A 21,968-nucleotide genomic window follows, 5' to 3' on the forward strand; every position below is an offset into this window, starting at 1 on the left:
GGGTGAAGGCGGAGAGAAGAGGAGAGCAGTAAGAAGAGATTTCCGATGTGGGATTATTTCGAAAGGGTAGGAGGTGGCAGTGGCATTAGCAAAAATAGCAAGGTATTTGGCTATAGAGGAGAAAATAAGGAATAGGACCGTTAGGGCTTGAAACTAAATTTTAGGTTTTCTTTTGGGTAAATTTCTCACAAACCCTCCCAAAACTTTGAGCCATTTACCAAGAACCCTCATTGAGTTCGTTTTTTTTCACAGTAGAGTTCCTATCAAAACCACCCCCATAGGAGTGGGGTGATTTACGTCATAAATAGAAAAGTTGTAATTCCAAAACTAACCCACCCGTGAATGATTTATGATATAAATCGCTCTTTTCTATAGGGTCCAGCCGTACCCCTCAAGTGGGGAGCTCAAAACAAATGATTACAGAACAAGTTGCGAAGAAAATAGTTAGATCCTATGCATATTTGGTTCTAGTACCATAGTTACATCAAATCCTACGCCAGATCCCTTGTTTGATAGCCCATGTAACTATCATCTCTACAAACTGATCCCAACCACTAGTGACTTCCAAAGTCAGTATAAGATAGCAAAGAGAGACTCCGTGACCATTTTAAGAGAGATGGGCAGTACTGTAGAACAAAAGCCTCATGCTGTGTGCATGCCACTTCCTGCTCAAGGACACATCCATGGGATGCTGAAACTTGCCAAGCTACTCCACTTCAAAGGCTTCCACATCACCTTCGTGCACACAGAATTCAACTACAACCGCATCATCACCAGCGACCAAGTTTCAGCACTCGAGGGCCTGGAAGACTTCAGATTCGAGGTCATCCCCGATGACCTACCCCTATCAGGTTCCCCGGATGCTGTTGCTTTATGCCTTGCTGTTCGAGACAATTTGAGAGCTCCGTTTCGTGAGCTCTTGAAGAGGCTCAATGAACCTTCTTCAGGAGTGCCTCCACTTACCTGCGTTGTCTCTGATAATTGTGCCAGCTTCACTCTTGAAAGTACAGCAGAGTTTAGGATTCCGAACATATTCTTTTGCTCGGCCAGCGCTTGTGGTTTCCTCGGCACCATCCACTATAAGGAGCTTGAAGAAAGAGGAATTGTACCGCTAAAAAGTATGAAAGCTAAGTATTGACATAATGTAATACATAAGAAATAATTCATAATTTCGCTAAATAGTATCTTTATATCACTGTCCTGCTTTAATGTCCTAAAGAAAGAGAGTTTTGCTCACCAGACCCAGAATTCAACGAAATGACCACTTGCCACGGAATCCCAAACAAAGAAATTACTAGCATAAATTGGCAACACCGAAGTTTTGAACTTACTACTGTTTTACCAATAAGATAACAATCTTATATTTAATTATACTAACTAGGGGTGACTTGCGCTCCAAAAATGTTTCTCAATAGAAACTAATAAATATCTGCAAATCGCTGATTTTCTCTATAGTTTTGCAATCAAAATGAAAAAGGTTCTGTATACTATGTATAGTAAGGATTCACACAAGAAAGATATCAAAGTCTTCGTTATCAAACATGACATAACTTTCCTTTTTCTATAATCGCATGATAGGAAACATATTAACTTTGCAATATCACTCAACTATCACTAGGCCAAGGATCTTCTAATTATACTATTATCTCAGTTACATACACTATGCAACTTTAAATGACAGCAACCATGTCTTTAAGCCACAACATGTTTTGTTCATGTCTCTGATCATTGACCTTGTTAATTGTCACCTTATGTTTCCTGTACATGATTGATAACCAGGCAAAAACGATCTCATCAATGGGTATCTCAACACTCCAATTGACTGGATACCCGGGATGAAGAACATAAGGTTGAAAAATCTTCCAAGTTTTCTACAAACAACCGATCCCAATGACATCATCTTTAACTACCTCAAAAATGAAAGCCAAGCGGCTAAGCAAGCCACTGCAATCATTATAAACACCTTGGATGATTTGGAAGACTCGGTTCTTGAAGCAATGTCATCAATCCTTCCACCAATCTACACTGTAGGCCCCCTAACCTTGCTATGTCATCAAATTACTGACAAATCAATGAAAGCAATTGGGTCCAATAACCTGTGGAAGGAGGATGCAGGTTGTTTGGAGTGGTTAGATGGGAGAGCACCCAAGTCAGTAGTATATGTAAATTTTGGGAGTTTAGCAGTAATGACGAACCAGCAACTTGTAGAGTTTGCTTGGGGGTTGTCAAATAGTGGTCAGGATTTCCTATGGGTGATCAGGCCTGATGTTGTGATGGGTGGCTCTGCTAGTCTACCAAAAGAGTTTTTTGAAGAGACAAAGGAAAGAGGTTTGCTTGCTACATGGTGCCCACAGGAGGAAGTGCTGATGCACTCTGCAGTTGGAGGATTCTTGACGCACTGTGGATGGAACTCGATGATGGAGAGCATAAGTGCAGGTGTGCCAGTAATATGCTGGCCATACTTTGGCGACCAACAAACAAATTGTTGGCATGCTTGCACCAAATGGGGCATAGGAATGGAGATCGATAATGACGTAAAAAGAGAGGACGTGGAGGGACTGGTAAGAAAGCTGATGAGGGGTGAGAAAGCGAAGGAGATGAAGAGACAAGCATGGCTATGGAAAGAAGCAGCTTACGAGGCAACTAAACCAGGTGGGAAGTCTTCAATCAATTTGGATAGAGTAGTTAAGGAGGTCCTCCTTGGAAAGGTTTGACGATTCAACGCATAAGGTTCTCTTCTTGAAAAAATATACTCGAGCCTCAACTTTCCTGGAGATACTATAGTTCAAAGTTTGGAAATTAAAAGAATAAGTTGTTCTATAGATTTCTCCTATTCCTCTGCAATGCTGGTATCCTTTCAAAGTTTTATGTATTTTATTTTGTTATGTATCATAGTCGGTTAGGATATTTTAAATAAGCATGTCATTTTCTTATCTGTTTTATGCCTGGTTAATGAAAAAGATCATGAACCCATTTTCTCTTAACAAAATAAAAGGACTCTCTTTCGGTCAAACACCAAAGATTATACTGTTTGGTAGTGAGATTTAACCTAGTGTTGGAGAGTAGGCGTTAAAATGGTTTAAGTCTACTGCTTTTTTATAATTCTTTCAAGTAGATGACTTCCTACTACTCAGAAACTAGAATGTCGTGAAACGTGCCGAACCACTTCATGCAGAAACTAAAAATTGTGGATTGTGAACTGACCATGTATATAATATAATACTAGTAGAAAATCATGTATTCTAGACGGAATATTCTAGACGGAATTTTTTCCGTCTCGAATGTATTAAACTAGACGGAAATTTTCCGTCTGGAATATTCCGTCTAGAATAAAACATTCTAGACGGAAAATTCCGTCTAGAATAGTATCCTAGACGGTTCCTTTATTTTTTTATTTTTTTTTTAAAATAACCAGATATTCTAGACGGAAATTTCCGTCTAGAATAATATCCTAGACGGAAATTTCCGTCTAGAAATTTCCAACCAATTTTTTTTTTTTTAAATTCACCCAATAAACCCGCGAAAGCCCTCCGTTCCCCCCTAAAACGAATAATTTCATTCCCAAATTTGTTTTCATTTCAGGAACCTCTCCTACTCCTCCCTCTCCCTCTCCCTCCTCAACCTCACCCTCTACCCCTCTCTCCCCCTCTACTCCCTCTCCATCCATGGCCTTCGACGATGAGCAGCTCCGACGAGCAGAGCTCCAAGGCCTTCTACGAGCTCTCCGCCATCCTCCTCTCGATCCTCCGCTCGCCGCCTGGATCCGGTCCTCCGCCACGGCGGATCCAGGCGGTGCCGAGATCTCCGTCCGCGAGGCGGAGCAAGATGACGCCGGCGGCGTTCGCTTCCCTCTTGCTGGGGGTTTAGTTCGCTATGATGCTTTCTGGAGCGGTGACGTTCGTGATTGGGATTATGCTGATGCCTTGGGTGCTAGGGTTTGTGATGGTGTTGTATTTTGTCGGGATTGTTTCGAGCTTGTCGGCGATGCTTTGCCCTAGCTCGTGGGTAGCGGGATCGAGAACAAGTCCCAAGGCGATCCACGGTAAAAATCTCTGTTCTTGGTTGAATTCGCCAAATTTGATGATTAATCTCGCTGAGCTGAGAAAAAAAAAATTAATCTTATATTTAGTTAAATGAAAGTAAATTTAATCTTATTGTGATTTGGATAAAATAAATGTTTGAGGAGTGACATATTTCTTGCACTGCGTGGTGTCCATGTTGTTATAGGAGTGAGAAACTTGGCTGCTGGTAATACTGTTAAAGAAGCAATTGTGAAGGGAATACCCGCTGCTAAAGTTGATGTACTCGAAAATTAATTGAGAATTTCTTTTTGTTCCCTTTGTTGTTCCTGATATTCTAATTTTTGTAAGCCTTGATGTCCATATGTCATTTTGCCATTTTTCTTTGACTTCATGTGTATTGTAGGGTTACATGATAGTATTCCTGTCGTCACACGGTTCTCTAGAGGCTCTTGCTCACTCTAATCATCCTGACTTTGGCTCTATAGACTGATGTTCTCTCCAATTTAGTTGTCGTGTCTGATCACTTCTGAATTTTTCTTGTCTCAAACCTTTTCGCTAAAATTTTTAGGCATTAAAGCTCAAACGAACTTGAAAGATATCAAGGTGGTTACATAAATTAACCACTTTCTCAATTTTGAAAGCTACCTCATTTCAACAATTTGTATCTCTTTATAATATTTCTTCTGCAGATTCACATTGCCTCCATTTCTAACACTCAAGAACTTTGAGGGCTTGGACCTTGGAAATATGGACAAGGTGAACATTGAATTGCACTATACAGTTACAGATCTTTCCGCTTTATTGATATTATGTTCTAAGTTGGTTTTGTTATCGTGCAGGCTGATGATTCTGGTCTGGCATCATATGTTGCTGGGCAAATTGACAGATCTCTGAGCTGGAAGGTACTTTAAAACTATATTTGTGCTTAAACTTAAAGATCCTCTAAATTCTTTTAGCTATAGTTCTGTATGGGCATCCTACACTTTTATATGAATAACCCTTGGCTTTCTCAATCCATGCTTCTGGAGCATAATTTCCATTCTGCTCTATAAATTCAGAAGTCCTATTTTCTTTTATTTAAAAAATTCAACCAATTATGGATTCATCGATAAATGAAACCAAACAATTGGTGAATGCTGTGAAAAGCTTGATATACTACACACATGGTAATGTTGTGAGTCTATGGTTTTTTATGATATCAAATTCTTCAGGAGGAAATTCAGTGTTTCACGTTGATGTTCTTCGCAATTCAGTGTTTCAGGAGGCAATTCAGTGTTTCAGGAGGCAATACAGGAATTATGGCTACTCCCTACTTGCTCTCGCATGATGGAATAGAGCTCCAGTTTGCAACAAATCATATTGGTATGTAGTTCACGGTTAAAAGGACTCATCCTTGGTACAGAAAGTCGGAACCGATGGACATAAAGAATAATAGATATTTCCTGAAGCACATAAAGATGAGATCTTAATTTTTGAGTTACTATCTCCTCAAAACATAAATTCTAAAGTGGAAAAATATTCCAACTCTTTCCTTCTTGTTAGTGCGAACAAAGGCTGTCTATCCCTATATTGAGTTGCTCTTGAACTGTTATTGCTACGCAACTGATTTTGGAAGATAAGTCTGTGAGCCTTATTTGTTTGGATATTTGTCCAAAAATCATATCAAAACATCTATTGGACTGGTCATATCGTTTCCTTCGAGTCAATTGCATGTTTCTGAGTACTTACCTTTTTTTCAACTATATGAGGATGGAAGTTTTAGTTTTGCAGTTTAGATTAATATATCCTATTTGTGCATCATTCACTTTGTTGCCTTGTTTTTCAAGTTATTTTCTTCTAACAAATCTTTTGTTGGAGAACATGAAGGATACATCCCGTAAAAGTAATACTGAAGAAGGATTGTCATTCTTTCATCAGAGGGCAACAGAATGACCTGCCCCTGTGGGATTCGTTTTGATAAAATCAATGAAGAGAAGGGGTAATATTAGGAATTTGGCACTGATATTTTTATGCTCATTATCTTTGAGTAGTATGTTGCTATTGTCTCTGTCTTTCTCCTTCGGTTTCGATCCATATATGTGAACTGTGAACTGGTTCTAATGCTTAAACGATTAACTTTTTTGCAGATATGTCAATTATCTTTTAAGAATTTTAGCAGATATTTGGCACTGGTGACACTCTCTAGCTCTTCCTATATTTTGTGTTCCTTTTAAGAATTTTAGGTACGATTTTTGATATGGAAATCAATTGTTTATAGGAGCTTAAATTTCAGTTCCTGCTTACGCTCAGAATGATGAGGAAGAAGGTGAAGAATGAGAAGAAGAGGGCATGAGTAAATGTACAGGAAAGGAGTTGAAGAAGCTTTTGCAGTGTCATAGCCATTGTAAATAATTTATGTAAAAGTTTGTAAATAATTTATGTATCTCTCTACTATTTTGGTGAATGTATTATTTGAATATAATGAAATTTGATATTGAAATATAATTAGATTGTGTTGGATATGAATATAATTTATTGTTTAATATTGTGTACATGCACTCAAAGTAGATTCTACAAAAAAAAAAAAAACACTGTAGCATAGTATCCTAGACGGAAATTCCGTCTAGGATGCTTAAATTCCGTCTAGAATGCTTTTTAAAAATTAAAAAAATTTAAAAAATTAATTTCCGTCTAGAATATGATTTCTAGACGGAAATTTCCGTCTAGAATACTTATTCTAGACGGAATTTTTTTCCGTCTAGGATAAATTATTCTAGACGGAATTTCCGTCTAGAATAATCCGTCTAGGATGTATTCTAGACGGTTTTGAATTCCGTCTAGAATATTCCGTCTAGGATGTATGCTAGACGGAATTTCCGTCTAGAATACTACATACTAGACGGAAATAAACTAGACGCGTATTCTAGACGGAATTTCGTCTAGAATACGCATCCTAGACGGAATTCTGGGTATCCTAGACGGAATTTTCCGTCTAGGATGCCTCATTTTTTAGCAGTGTAAGCATTATTTCTTAACATGTCCTCCCTCCTCACTGATGCTCGTGACACCGACATTATTGGCATAATGTTCTTTGACACTTCCTCACTGATGTTTATGACACCAACATTATTGGCTAAGCTTTGCACATGACCACAGCTACTACTATAGAGTTTAGTTAACAAAGTTCATTGTACTTTTCTCTTATTAAAAATTTTATTATAATTTTGTTCAACACCCCAAACCACGACCCCCACCACACACCCACCTACCCCCACACACCCAAAAAGACATCATGCTACTTTTGTTAAATTTACCTTAACGATAACAATTTTCATATATCTTTCAAGACATCATAATTGTTCACTTAATGATAATAAAATGATAATGTTATGACTATGGAAGTGGTCTCTACTGCTCAAGCACAATGATGAGAATCCAGATGAATTCCGCCAACTCACCAAACTAGCTCAATTAAAAAAAAAACTACACAAAGCAGATACAAAAATGGTTAAAGTACATACGTAAAGTTCTTCCATTCAGACCCCTCGAACAGTATTTATGCATAGCCCTGGAAGGAAAAATAGATAGAGGAAGAATTAGATAGGTCAGGGTCAACTAATCCCAGAAAAATGGAGTTGTTACAAAATTCTGAATCAGCAACTTGTACAGATGATTGGAACAAAATTAAGCATGCTCTTAACGACGATCATCATAGACTACCATACGAAGCAGTTAACCTAGACTACAATAATCAAGAACTACGATAAGAAGCAGTAAACCTAAACATGTTAAAATTTTGCTACAGGAAACAATTAAAACAACCTTGCGGTTTTGGTTGCACATCAATATCAAAAACCAAATCAAGTTGGGACAAGATTGAGGAAAGCACTTACAAAATCAATTAAAGGAGTTAGTATTTTAGCTAAAAGAGTGTAGGTGCGGGGAGCAACCTAGCCTGTCAATATCTGTGGTGTCCTCAGGCCTTGATCTTCCTTTCGTCATCACATCTCTATTTGTATGTGTTTGGCCATTCCCTGTTAACCCAGTCCACATGGTACCTTTAAACTGAATGCATACAAGGTTTGGATTTCTCTTCTTTTATCTCTCTTTCTTTTTCAATTTTTGTGAATTCATGGTGCCCTATATAGTTAATATTTTTAGTTAGGGTTATCTGTATATATACCCCTTACATCATGGGTATTTGCAAAAATACCCCTACAAATCTTATTATTTGCAAAAGTACCCCTCAAATCATCAACTTTGTAAAATAATACCCCTTAAATCAATGAATCATCAACTTAGTGCTAAAATTTTGACTATTTTTGTTGATAATTTTTGCATTGCAAATACAAATTATCTTATCAAAGTTGATGATTATTTGCTTTGAGGATTTTTTCCCGAAATTGATAATTTGAGTGGTAGCTTTGCAAATACTAAGATTTAGGGGGTATATTTGCAAATACCAATGATTTAAGGGGTATATATGCAAACAACCCTTTTAGTTATACATACATATATGTAGGATGAGGAGTTTGAGCTAGATTGCCATGGTAGTACAGGTGGATACTATCATTCCAAATTTAAAAATAAATTTCCAATTTGAAAATGTGTCGTTTGTTGTGCTCTACTACACATGAACCGTCTAGAAACAAAAATTCTATCCAAATATCCTAGCTCAAACTCAGTGAATATTACTAGACTTTTCTCAAAACTACTAATCGAAAAGCAAGACAAAGCAAAGGTTAAAAAAGCAGCTTAAGCTGGACCTTTAACAAACAACTTTACCTGACAGCACAAATGAGCTGGGAGATATACAACAGTGTGGAACAAGGATATAATTTCTCACCTGTTAGACAAAAATTTCCGGCCACACAATTTTTTTGGACAGAAGTGAATTATTGGTGCAAGGGTCAATTTATATCTTGAAACCATAGTTCTGCATTACAACTCTATGAGACCTTCGTCTGTTTATAGGACTAAACAGAAAATAGAGAAGAAAGAGCAAGAGAAAGAGAGAGAGAATAAGGGAGATGGATTCTGAAGCAAGGGGAAAGAAACCTCATGTAGTCTGCATCCCCTTCCCAGCCCAAGGACACATAAACCCAATGCTAAAACTAGCCAAGCTCCTCCACTTCAATGGCTTCCACATCACCTTTGTTCACACCGAGTTCAATTACAATCAAATTCAAACAGCTAGCAGCTCTTCACCTCTAGAAGGATTGGACGACTTTGAGTTTGAGATCATCCCCGATAGTCTCCCACCCTCCAACCCAAGCACCAAACAAGATGTTGTTGCACTTTGCACGACCATTCGAACAAACTTTTCAGCACCTTTCCGCAGGCTCTTGAATAGGCTCAATGAATCTGCAGGTGTTCCTTCTATCAACTGCATAATTTCAGATAACTTCATGAGCTTTACCCAAGATGTCGCAGCAGAACTTGGAATTCCTGACGTTGTGTTCTGCACATGCGGTGCCTCTAGCTTCATGTGCCTCCTTCATACTAGGAAGCTCATAGAAAGAGGAGTGCTACCACTCAAAATAAGGAAATTACTTAAACTTTGTTTTAAATTCACTTGAGGAATGTGCTTAAGTATAAAATCATCAGTTCCTACTGATCAAAAGCATGCAAATTACCTCAGGAATTTCTATATCCAGTTATAGCTCCCACTCGAAGCTAGGTTTTAGAAAATAACCTTAAAGATCATTCATTTCCCTAATCAACTTCTTCCTCTCCTTTGTTGCCTCGTTATAGTATCTACTGCAATGTTTAAAGGCTAAACTTCACTTAAATATCCTATAGTTTACCCATGTTTGCACTTATATACCCTAAATTGTTTTTGCAATATTTAAATACCCAAATGTTTTCAAAAATTGCATGTTACTCCCTTCTGTTACCTAAACGTGGAAACATTCCCTCAAATATTCTTATGGGAGACTTGGGAGTGCCATGTGACTGTTTTAGGACATTTTGACCTTTTTTTATAATGTGAAACCACAACTAAGCCATCTTCCTTCTACGTGTAACATTCATTCTCAGTTAAACCCAACTCCCCTTTGTACGAAAAATCAGGAAAATCCATAGAAGTGGGTCGCCAGAAAATTCATTTGGTTCACCGAGCTTCAGTGTTGGGAAAAAAACCCACATAAAGTCATGAGTGTAAACAATTGTCGAAACCAACTACAACAATGACCAAAAACAACCAATCAACCCATATCAACAAATATAAGTATCAATAGACTAAGTTAAGAAAACATCAAAATCCACAGTGATTAGATTCATTGCGTCCAATGGAACCTTACGCAAAAAATAGCTTCATTCGCACAACGTCCTACATGACTCAATGGAGAAGAAGCAGAATGTATCTGCTGTCGTCAGCCTATGCCTCCAAATGCAGCAACTCAAGAGGCATTGCCATGGAATGATGGAACTATAATGCATAGGTATGATTGTGTTAAGGCTTGTTCTGCTGGTCATGAGCATATGGGATGGTGTTGTTAATGGTATTGTTAAAGTATGAGAGAGAATCTTGGGTAAATTTCTCTTGAGTTGAATATTGAGTGTGCACATATATTTATACAAGTAGAGAAGTGTGAGGTGTGTTCTCCTAAGCAATGTGGGACTAAAATCCACTACAATACACTATTATCAACAGCCCTCATCAAACTCATGTTGGATCAAACAAAGTGAGTTTGCGTACAAGAAACTGAAACCGATGAACATGTAAGGCCTTTGTGAAGAAATCTGCAAGCTCGTCAGCGGATGAGACATGAGGAAGTAGAATTGTCTTGTCATTGATAACTTGGTGACGGACAAAATGAGCGTCGATCTCAATATGTTTGGTCCTTTCATGAAATACTGGATTATTAACAATCTGGATGGCACTCTTATTATCACAGTAGAGAGGAGTAGGAGTCGTAACAGAAATGCCGAAATCACTGAGAAGACGACGAAGATGAATAATCTTTTTAGCTGTTGTGGACATTGCACGATACTCTGTCTCGGTACTGAAAAGAGCAATAACATCTTGTTTCTTACTTCGTCAGGAAATAAGGAAATCACCAAAAAATATACAATAACATGTGGTAGACTTTCTGATAGTTGGATCACCGACCCAATCAGCATCAGAATATACACAAAGCTCTAACTTAGATGTAGCAAGAAACAAAAGAGAGCGAGTGCTAGTACCCCGGAGGTACCGAAGAATCCGTAATAAGACAGCATAGTGTACAGAACATGGGACACTAACAAATTGACTGATAATACCAACAGCATAAGAGATATCTGATCAAGAGATGTACAAATAGACCAACTGACCAACACGATGTCGATATCGGGTAGGATCAGATAGAGGCTCACCGTCAGTAGAGCAAAGTTTGACATTCTGCTGGAGTGAAGTATCGACAGTTGTATTGTCAGTTAGCTCAACTTGATTTAGAATATCTGAGAGATATTTCTGTTGAGACAGTAATACACCCCGCGGACCTTGAGAAATTTCTAGACCAAAAAAGCACCGAAGAGATCCAAGATCCTTCATGTGGAACTGTTATTACAACTGAGATTTTGCGTATTATATACCTACCATATCATCACCTGTAATGATCATATCATCTATATAGATGAGTAATAAAACTCTACCACGCAATGTAGTGCGAACAAACAAAGAAGCATCTTGATAACTTTTCATAAAGCCCGCTTTGAGCACGACATCGCGAAAACACTCAAACCAAGCACGGGGTGCCTGCTTGAGACCATAAACAGTAAGGCGAAGAAGACATACATGTCCCGGAGGAATATTTGACCCTGGAGGTGGTTGCATATATACGGTCTCTGATAAAAAGCCATGAAAAAAAGTATTTTTGACATCCATCTGGTATAAGGGCTAACGATGAGCAGCAGCGACCGCAAGGAGAGTACGAACAGTGGGTATCTGAGCAACAGGAGCAAATGTCTCCTCATAATCAATACATTATTGCTAAGTAAAACCTCGAGCCACTAAATGAGTTTTTCGACGTTCAATGGTGCCATCAGGACGAAACTTGATCTTATAAACCCATTTACTACCAACAAGAGAGATCCCAGGAGGACAGGGAACAACATCACAGGTATGAGTTTGCTAAAAGGCTTAAAATTTCTCAGTCATAGCCTGTCGCCACTCTAGAATTTGAACTGCCTCTTGGAAGGACTTTGGCTCAACAATAGTATGAATGGCAGCAAGAAAGTTATAAAAGATAGGTGAATAGGAAGTAACCGAAACATACCGGACAAGCATAACATGTGGGCGTTTACCTCGACTAAGAGCAAGAGGAACCTCAGGCGGGAGAGATGCTGGCACAGGTGCGTGGAGATCAACAGTATTTTCTAGAGTGAGAGTTGTGTCCACGGGATATGGATTAGATGGTGTAAGAGAAGGCTCGGGTGAGGAAGAGTCAACAGAAGGAGAGTGAGAGATGTCAGGGAGATCTCGAAAGAAAAACTGAGGTAAGAAGTAGGTGATGCAGTTAACAGGGAAGCATGATCAGTAGAGTGGAGGAAATTAAAGTCATCAGAAGCAGAATAATATGAAGAATCTTCTTCGAACTGAACATGACGAGATATATGAACTCGACGAGTTGCGGGATCATAACAATGATAACCTCGATGTTCTGAACTAATTCCTAAATAAACACAAGAAACAGCTTTGGGAGACAATTTATCACGTTCGTGAGATGGCAAAAGAACAAAACATCGACAACCAAAAACGCGAACTAGATCGTAACGGGGAGGATGAGTATAAACACGACTATAAGAAGTAGCACCGAAAAGAGAGCTAGATGGAGTGATATTAATGACATGAGTCGTGGTGAGAATAGCCTCAGTCCAAAAACGACGAGGAATAGAGTAAGAAATGAGCATTGATCGAGCAGTATCAAGGATATGACGATGTTTGCGTTCAGCAACACCATTTTTGCTCATGAGTGTAGGGACATGACTGTTGAAAGATAGTCCTATGAGAGGACATGATAGAACGCATGGTAAAGGATAGGTACTCTTTGACACAATCAGAACGAAAAACTTTAATACGAGATTGTCATTAAGTGAAAATCATAGCAGTGAAGACTTGATAAGCAGTAAGTACGTCAGAGCGATTCTTAAGTAGGTAAACCCATGTAAAACGAGAGAAATCATCGATAAAGCTAACATAATATAAGTAGCCAGATGAAGAAGGCAAAGGAGCTGGCCCCCAAATATCAGAATATACTAAATCAAATAAGGAAATGGATACGGATGTACTCATTTTAAATGGTAAAGTAGTGAATTTAGCTAATTTGTAACCAGTACATGTCTCAATACTAGATTTAGATGATACAGGACTAAGTACTCCAAACTGAATAAGACTCTCCAGTCTTTTATTAGACACATGACCAAGTCGTCTATACCATAAATTGACTGGAAGCGAGGTAGAGGGTTTTGACAAATGAAGAGAAGCAACAAGAGAACGTGAACGTATGGACTCTGGAAGGTGAAGATATTCTAAAAAATACAGTTTGTGCCTCCTACGACCCGCCCTAACCGTCTTGCCTGTTTGTGGATCCTGCATAATACAAGTATCAGAAGAAAATGAGACAAACAGGCCCGCCATGCATAAAGAGCTAATAGAAATTAAATTCAAGCACAACTGAGGAGCCACATAGACGGGACCAAGTGTTAGATGACCAGATGGATTATTTTATAGGGTAATAGAGACATACTAAGTAATGGATAATGGTTGTCCAGTAGCTGTGTAGATAGGAGGAAGAGATGATGAAGTAAAGACAGAGGATAAAAGTGAGGTATTATAAGTCATATGAAAGGAACAGCCAGAGTCAAAAATCCAGAGATTATTCATACCAGAGACCGAAGGATTAGCTGAAGAATCAGCAAAATACATACCAGAGAGTTGTGCGGCGGATGTAGAAGTGATATGTTGAAAAGCATCAAGTTGACGGCGAAGACTTTCAATAGCTTGAATAGTAGAGTCTGAAGTAGTAGAAGGTATAGTATTGGCCAGCAATCCTGGTGTACAAGAGGGTTGAGACTGAGGGGGTCGCCGACCACAACCAGTACCTGAGGAACGTAACTCAGGATGAAGCTTGAAGCATGTCTCAATGCGGTATCCTTCCTTCTTGCAATATTTGCAAGAGAGCTTAGATCGAGCATGTGGAGAGGGAGCCTGTGGAGAAGTATGATTCATAACAGGAGTAGTGACAGGTACAGACAAAACAGTCTTGAGTGAAGAGGTAGGAGTGTCTGTTGACAAATTGAGTCGTGTTATCTGTTGTCGGGTCTAATAAACAGTGAGAGCTCCTATAACTGAGGCTAAAATCGAAAATTAAGGCTGATGAAGTAGTTGATCAGTCATAGTTGAATATTCAAGAAGGGACTGAAACAGTTGATGCACCTCATGTCGTTCGCACCAGGCTAGTCAGTCTTCATATGTAAAATTACGTCCAGGAAGCATGGAACGTAACTCTGTCCAAAAAGCTTGCATTTGTCTAAAATAGGACTGCAGAGATTAACTATATTTGCGTTGTAGAGCAATGCGTTGCAGAAGATATGCCTCCCGTGCACCAGAGCACAGTGTGAAATGCTCAGTGAGACGAGTCCACATGGCCCGAGCAGAGGGAAGCGAGCCAATCTTGACAGTGAAACCAAAGCCAACATAGCGAGTGAGATAATCCATGACACGAAATTCCTGCAATTGCCACTCTGAACTCTCCTTGACATAGAGAGCACGAGCAGTCTGAAGATTGACATCACCACTACTAGAGACAATAGTACTGGATGAAACAACAGTGCTGATGGACGATGAAACTGGTCCCGTACTGGTGAGATGATCAAGCAAATCAGCGCCACGTAAGGCATTGGTGACAATGATGGATCATCCTGCCCAGTCACTTTGATCATTGAGGGGCAAAGATGGTTTTCGAATCTTCTCTAAATGAGCCATAACAGCAATGTTGAGACGTTAAGACATCGAGATGCCGTTACTGACTGCGAAACGACAATGTCGTTCGTTTGAGGCCGAGAGACGACTTGAAACGATGATGTCGTTAATTTGAGACCGAGAGACGGCCTTGAAACGGCAATGCCGTTAAAATAGAACCTGAAGGTTAGAATAAAACCCGAAGGTTTAAAATAGAACCCGAAGGTTAGAATGAAACCCAAAGGTTAAACGAGAACGCGAAACATGTTAAGAGGCCGCAAAGCGGCAATGCCAAAATATCTGGCAGATGAACGCAAAAAAAAACACATTAAACGGCTACAAAGCAACAACGCCAAGATTTAACAAAAGAACACAGAAGCATTAAAAATTTTATTAGAAGGGAAATAGACATATCTCTGATACCATGTTAAAGTAAGAGAGAGAGAATCTTGGGTAAATTTCCCTTGAGTTGAATATTGAGTATGCACATATATTTATACAAGTAGATAAGTGTGAGGTGTGTTCTCCCAAGCAATGTGGGACTAAAACCCACTACAATACACTATTATCAATAGGTGTTATGCTGATTTGTATGGTGTTCATCATTTTGAGGGGGGATTATCTAATAAAAGATCTAAATCCAAGTCAAATTCCAAAGATTTTGCACGAACCTTACTTCAAAATTCAATTCAGAGCTTCAAAAATTAAAGAAGAATCCCAATTTAGATCTCTAGGGCTATTGTTATATTTGGGGAAAATAAAAACAAAGTTAATGAAATTTAACCATTCGGTGGCTTAATTTAGGCAAGGGGTATTTTAGTTTTCTGTTTTCTGTGGAAAGAATGATGATGTTAGTGGACCTTAAACGGTGGAAACTATATGGTATTTAAGTGGAGGAAAATACAGCTGAGGGTATTGAAGTGTAAACATGATAAACTATAAGGTACTTAAAGTGCAATTTACCCATGTTTAAAGTGAAATTGACTGACAAATCAACTTCGTGCTGTCAATAAGACCCTAATACATGACTCTTGAAGCTCAAGCTTAGCATGTTAAGTGACTTTGAATTGTGTCCAATCAAAATAAAGCTGATAGCTTCAATCCTAGCAAACAGTAACATGTGACATACATCAAGAGAACTGATGCTGGTAATACCCCATGTGCTGTTTCTTGGTGTAAATTTGTTAGGATAACAAAAAAGTTATACAGTATATAATTCTACCGAACGTTAAAAAAAACTCCTTAAACACAAAAATTGAGAGAAAATGCTGTAATTGGTGAAATATTAATGACTGAATAAAAAAGTGGGTATAATATAGAAAACATGTCTTTATATAAACAAACCTTAATTTAAGAAAGTACAGAAATGTCCAAATCAAATAATACATAAATAACAGAAAAGATAATGCCTAAAATTTCTAAGGTCCATACTGTTGTGCTCTAATACCAATTGTTGTTGAAAAGCGTGTCGAGAAACCAAACCAAACGCCGATCAAAGAGGACCAAAACCAACCAAAATCAATGCACAAACAAAACACCAATTTTAACGTGGTTCGACAAGTTGCCTACGTCTACGAGGCAAGGGGATGGGGTTTTCACTAATAGAGAAAGAGTACAAACTGAGATTACAAATCACTCGAAGGAGCAAACTAATCTCACCAACAAAACTCTTAATCTCTCCAAAATAAAACTCTAATCAAAAGCCCAAAAAAATACCTCTTTTCGTGCTCCAAATATCCCCCAATCAATGCTTAATCAAAAAGCCTAAGAAACCCTAAAAAACATGTCTCTATTTATAACAAAACACAATCCTAAATAGATTAGGATTCTAAAAACGAGTCTGTCACACCCTGGTGTGGCACACACCACACCTATGACAAATAGGGCAAATTCTGCCACACCAGGGTGTGACAGACACCACACCCATGGCAGATAGGACAGATTTTGCCACACTCATGGCAGACACTACACCAGGATGTGGTGGAGCTTGTTTTGCTTATTCTTCACGTTTTTCTCAATTCCTTCCTCAATTCCTTCGTTGTTTTCACAATTTTCCACCTCGACGAAGTTTTTCCAAAACAGAGCCGACACCAACCAAACCAAATGTCCCACTTGTTACGTCCAGGACGTCGTGGAAACCCTTCATGATAACAGACTTAATCCACAACAAGTCGAGACCCAAATGAGAATGCGAACACTCTCCAAACGTTGATGTCTACTCACCAAATCGGCTGCATCAAAACTGACTGCCTACGTATCCTCTTGCTCAAGGAATCAAGTCTTCACGTAGTTCACCCAAATGGCCTCCAAAGGCCCTCAATCAAATAGAAAAGTCTACAACTCTTCCCTAATATCGCCAACGGATCTGCAACTGATAACGGCCCCAAACTGATACAAATCAAACACGTCCATCTGAGGTGAACCAATGATCGTATCCAAATCATGTCCACCAGCTACAACCGAATCCAAAACCAATCCATCATCTGCATCCGAAATCAAATGATCCCCAACCTATGTCATCTCAACTGGAATCCCAAATGACGCAATATGATCTGGAGTATGTGGAATAAGTTCCACCCAATGTGAAGTAGCATCACCCTCCACCTGCTACGATATCCAAATAACCTGATCAACACTCTCCACCTGCTGAGAGTCAAAAGTGACATTCCTGCTCAGAACAAAATCAGAAGCTCCCAAACGATAATCAAATAAGCCTCCAAATCCCAAACGCGCAATCAGATCAAATCTCACATCCTCGATGTGACCAAATACTGGGTAACCAAATATCCGACGCTAACCAAAATCTGAAGCAGCTCCATCAGATCTAATAACTCCTAATATAGCAGTCGGCAACCTATGACTAAAATGATCCAAATATGTCGAAACCTCAGAACCAGAACCAATACTCGATAACCAACGTCGATCCTCCTCCAGAAAGGAACGACTCATCGAAACTGTCATCTCATCTCGTCGCCCCAAAATCTCCACATCAATGAAGTGTTTCAAGTTGTCATGAGCTCAGCACAAACGTAAGAAATGACCCCTACCAAAGCTAGAACAACGAGTTACCTTTCTACCAATACACTTCTTCCAATTATTGTTGACTTCTAGGACTTTACACCTATAGGAACTGGTCGCGACCTAATAATACCTAGAACAATCACCAACTATGAAAACTACAAAACGATTATCTCCCAATGATGTTTTTTTGGAAGGCCCCCAAATGTCTGACTGAACACCTCCTAAAAGACCCCTCGCTCGATGGATAGAAGTGTCAAACTCCATCATGATCTTGTTCATCCCAATGTGCTCAAAGGACTTCCATCTACAGGTCAAAACACTCCTCAACAACCTATGCACGGCATCACCAATCAAATACCCCAGCACCAAACTACGCCACAATCTAGCCAAATCTAATGAAATCGTCAGAGCTCTATCAATCACCATGCTCCCAAGCAAATAGTATAAGTTACTCCTTCTGACGCCCTTCATCACAATCATGGACCCAAATGTAACATTCAAACGTGCATCCGTCAAGGTCATCCTATAGCCTGCTACCTCCAAAGCTCCAAGTGAAATGATGTTCTTCTTCAACTGAGAAACGAACCTCACTCCAACCAACTCCCGAATCACTCCGTCACTCATTCTAATCTGAACGGTGCTAATACCACCAATAGGACATTCATGATCATTACCCATGAGCATGAAATCCCCTCTTTCCAACTCCTGAAAGCTGAAGAACTAATCCCTCCTAGGACAAATGTGGTATGTAGCACCCGAGTCCAACATCCACTCTGTAAAGTTAGCAACACAAACTGACGGTAGTGCAGACAACGAATAGCCTGAAGAATCCGAATCTGAATTGTTACCACTAGTCTTGACAACATTCACCTCTGAAGCTTGTACAATTTTTCCCTTATTCTTCTCGGCTCGATCTAACTTTGGGCATTCAGCTTTTTAATGTTCATCCTATTTACAAAAAGCACACTGATTCCTACGAATTTCAAGATGTGTCCCTCTAGACTGTGACCTACCTCGGTTTGGACCATTTGCTCTTGCAACCAATGCCCCGTTACCGGCTCAATAGAAGTCTCATTGTCCTTCTTCCTAAGTTGGTAATTCACTAATACAGCGGTGACCTCACTATATGAAAGAGATGTCTTCCCATTAATAAGAGTAAGGACAAACGTCTCATATTTCTCGTCAGACAAGGAACTTAACAATAGCAACGTTTTGTCCTCATCTTTAATAATAACATCTACATTCGCCAAATCTGCAAGAAGCTTCGTGTAGTGGTTCATGTGATCAATAATGGATGTCTCATTCTTCAAGTGGAAGCGATAAAGCCTCATCTTCAAATGCAAGCGGTTTTCGACGCTTTGTCGAGTACTTGCTCTCTAGGACTTCCCAAATCTTCTTAGCTGAAGTCTCATTCATCACATCATATTTTAGATCTTGAGTGAGACAATACCTAATCACACCACACGCTGTCCGATTTATCTTTTTCCAAACCTTCTCATCAATATCGTCTGGTTTCTCGTCCAACTCCAACGTATCTTCCAAATTCTGCGCATTGAGCGCATCCAAGACTTCGCATCGCCAAAGTCCAAAATTGTTAGTGTCATTGAACTTCTCTACGTCAATCTTCATCGAGTGGATACTCAAACTTTGGACGATCTTCACACCTGAAGAACCACCCTCAACTCCCTCTTTCTCGGCCATAATCCTCAACGCACCAACAACCAGTGCGGAAACAAACGAAGAATAGATCCAAAACAGAGAAAAGAAAGAAGCTTTACCAAAAAGATCTCACCTTTCTCGCCAACTAAAACCCTAGACGAGCTTTCCAAATCGATCTACTCCTCCAAATAGCCCAAGCGTAGCCCGAACTCTGATACCAATTGTTGTGCTCTAATACCAATTGTTGTTGAAAACCGTGTCGAGGAACCAAACCAAACACCGATCAAAGAGGACCAAAACCAACCAAAATCAATGCACAAACAAAACATCAATTTTAACGTGATTTGGCAAGTTGTCTACGTCCACGGGGCAAGGAGGATGGGGTTTTCACTAATAGAGAAAGAGTACAAACTGAGATTACAAATCACTCAAAGGAATAAACTAATCTCACCAACAAAACTCTTAATCTCTCCAAAATAAAACCCTAATCAAAAGCTCAAGAAAATACTTTTTTTGTGCTCCAAATATCCCCCAATCAATGTTTAATCAAAGCCCAATCAAAGCCTAAGAAACCCTAAAAACGTGTCTCTATTTATAACAAAACATAATCCCAAACAGATTAGGATTCTAAAAACGAGTCTGTCACACCATGGTGTGACACACACCACACCCATGATAAACAGGACAGATTCTATCACACCAGGGTATGATAAACACCACACCCATGGCAAACAGGACAGATTCTGTCACACCCATGACAAACACCACACCAGGGTGTGGTGGAGCCTGTTTTGCTTATTCTTCACGTTTTTCTCAATTTCTTCCTCAATTCCTTCGCCGTTTTCACGCATACACCCCTCAAATAGTTGAATTGAAAAAACTGGGACTTCAAACAAAGCTTATATAGTAAATTGGAAGTACAAAAGCTAAAATTAGCTTTTTTTCCCCTCCTTGCTTACACTTGCTCCAATTTCTTCATAAAAATTTCAAAATAATCTCTGTATCAATTTTGGCAAAATTTTTGTTGCTAATCTTTAATTATAATTTCTAGATCCAACTCTATTCACAACACTTACTACTTTGTCATTTGGCAAAGATCATTTAGAGCTCTTGTAAACTTAAGTGAATTGGAGTTTTTTGTCCACCAACTTTTTTAGCCACAGATTTTGCTTGATATTTGTGCTAGCATATAATACAAATCAATGCACACCTCTCAAAGATAATCTAGGCGTGTAGCCAAAATCTCAAAAAAAAATCAAGGGATAAAAAGGTTGACGGACAAGAGATTTTATATCGGTGTTGTCAATGTGCGAGGCTCAATGTGGGGCGCAAAGCATATTTACACGCACATACGCAAAGCACAACGTAATGCACGTGCCCAAGTGATACAAGGCGCACACCGCACATAATTTTTCAAGATATATAATCAAGCACAAAAGAACATGTTTAGGAATTCACATAAAAATATGTTAGGATAAATAATATCTTACTACAAGATCAAAATATAAGGTCTTAATTTCTAATGCTAACCCCAACATAGTAGCAAAATTCATAAATTTTTAAATCAAATGTCAAATCAAGACTAATATTCAAGCAAATGATAGTTATGGTCCTCAATTGAAGGCCACTAAAAAGGCCTAATGGATTTATTTTGCTTTTTAGGATACAGGTTATCGAGTATAAAAACTCAATTGAAATGTTAAGAAACAAAACTATATGAGGGTATATATTACATGCGCCATGCGCAAAATCAGAATGTATGCGAGGCGCAAAAGGCGTTGCTGCATCAGATGCGGAGCGCTCTGCCACCACCCTGTATCTCACAAGGCGCATGAGGCACAGTGGCGCGCACACCTTTGAAAACACTATTCTATATACTTAAGTTTATTAGCCTGGATGTGTAGCAAAAATCTCAAAAAAAATAAAAATCAAGGGATAAAAAAGTTGACGGACAAGAGTTGTAGGCATATAAAATTGCTTATAGGTCCCTTAGCTCAGCTCGGCACAAACCGACGAACCAACGAGCAAACGAGGCGAACGAGACATCGACGAATCGCACGCAAGCCACGGAATACATCCGTTCGCATTCGGATGGCCCAGGAGTCAACCGAGTCCATCCCAACCAGGGAAACTCGGACGAATCAACGAATCGGAATCAAGTCAAGTTTCGGACTCGAAGCTCAGAAGCGGGATTACTGCCCTAATCAGGATCCAGTTTACTAGCAAAATCAGGAATCGGATTTACTTGCCCTAAATCAGGATCCCAGATTATTTACTTGCCAAAATCAGGAATCAAGATTTACTGCCTAAAATCAGGATCCAGATTTTACTGGCCAAAATCG

The 21,968-nt window shown here is 39.1% G+C and overlaps 1 protein-coding gene and 3 long non-coding RNA genes across 6 annotated transcripts in view; 3 read left to right on the forward strand and 1 right to left on the reverse strand.

The window, feature by feature from the left end:
- On the forward strand, positions 617-3,283 carry LOC109832755 (7-deoxyloganetin glucosyltransferase-like). Its single transcript, XM_020400166.1, has 2 exons — positions 617-1,118; positions 1,780-3,283. Exons 1-2 carry the CDS (start codon positions 617-619, stop codon positions 2,712-2,714), a joined length of 1,437 nt encoding a protein of 478 aa, XP_020255755.1. The 3' UTR covers positions 2,715-3,283.
- The window catches only part of LOC109832756, a 26,900-nt gene continuing 5,881 nt past the window's right edge, over positions 950-21,968 (reverse strand). The window contains exons 2-3 of one of the 3 annotated variants that reach the window (XR_002244960.1): positions 7,523-7,569; positions 950-1,087 (exon numbers count right to left, since the gene is read on the reverse strand). This is a non-coding gene — a long non-coding RNA (uncharacterized LOC109832756). Of the gene's footprint in view, positions 1,112-7,522; positions 7,570-21,968 lie in introns of all 3 variants that reach the window. The other 2 variants (XR_002244962.1, XR_002244961.1) reach the window with 2 other exon arrangements.
- On the forward strand, positions 3,641-5,421 carry LOC109832757. The gene is made up of 3 exons (XR_002244963.1): positions 3,641-4,778; positions 4,862-4,924; positions 5,296-5,421. It is a non-coding gene; the product is annotated as an uncharacterized LOC109832757 (long non-coding RNA).
- Positions 5,424-6,574, forward strand: LOC109832758. The gene is made up of 3 exons (XR_002244964.1): positions 5,424-6,000; positions 6,149-6,193; positions 6,280-6,574. It is a non-coding gene; the product is annotated as an uncharacterized LOC109832758 (long non-coding RNA).

The sequence above is a fragment of the Asparagus officinalis genome, chromosome 3 (assembly GCF_001876935.1).
Source record: "Asparagus officinalis chromosome 3, Aspof.V1, whole genome shotgun sequence".
NCBI classification, from domain to species: Eukaryota; Viridiplantae; Streptophyta; class Magnoliopsida; order Asparagales; family Asparagaceae; genus Asparagus; species Asparagus officinalis.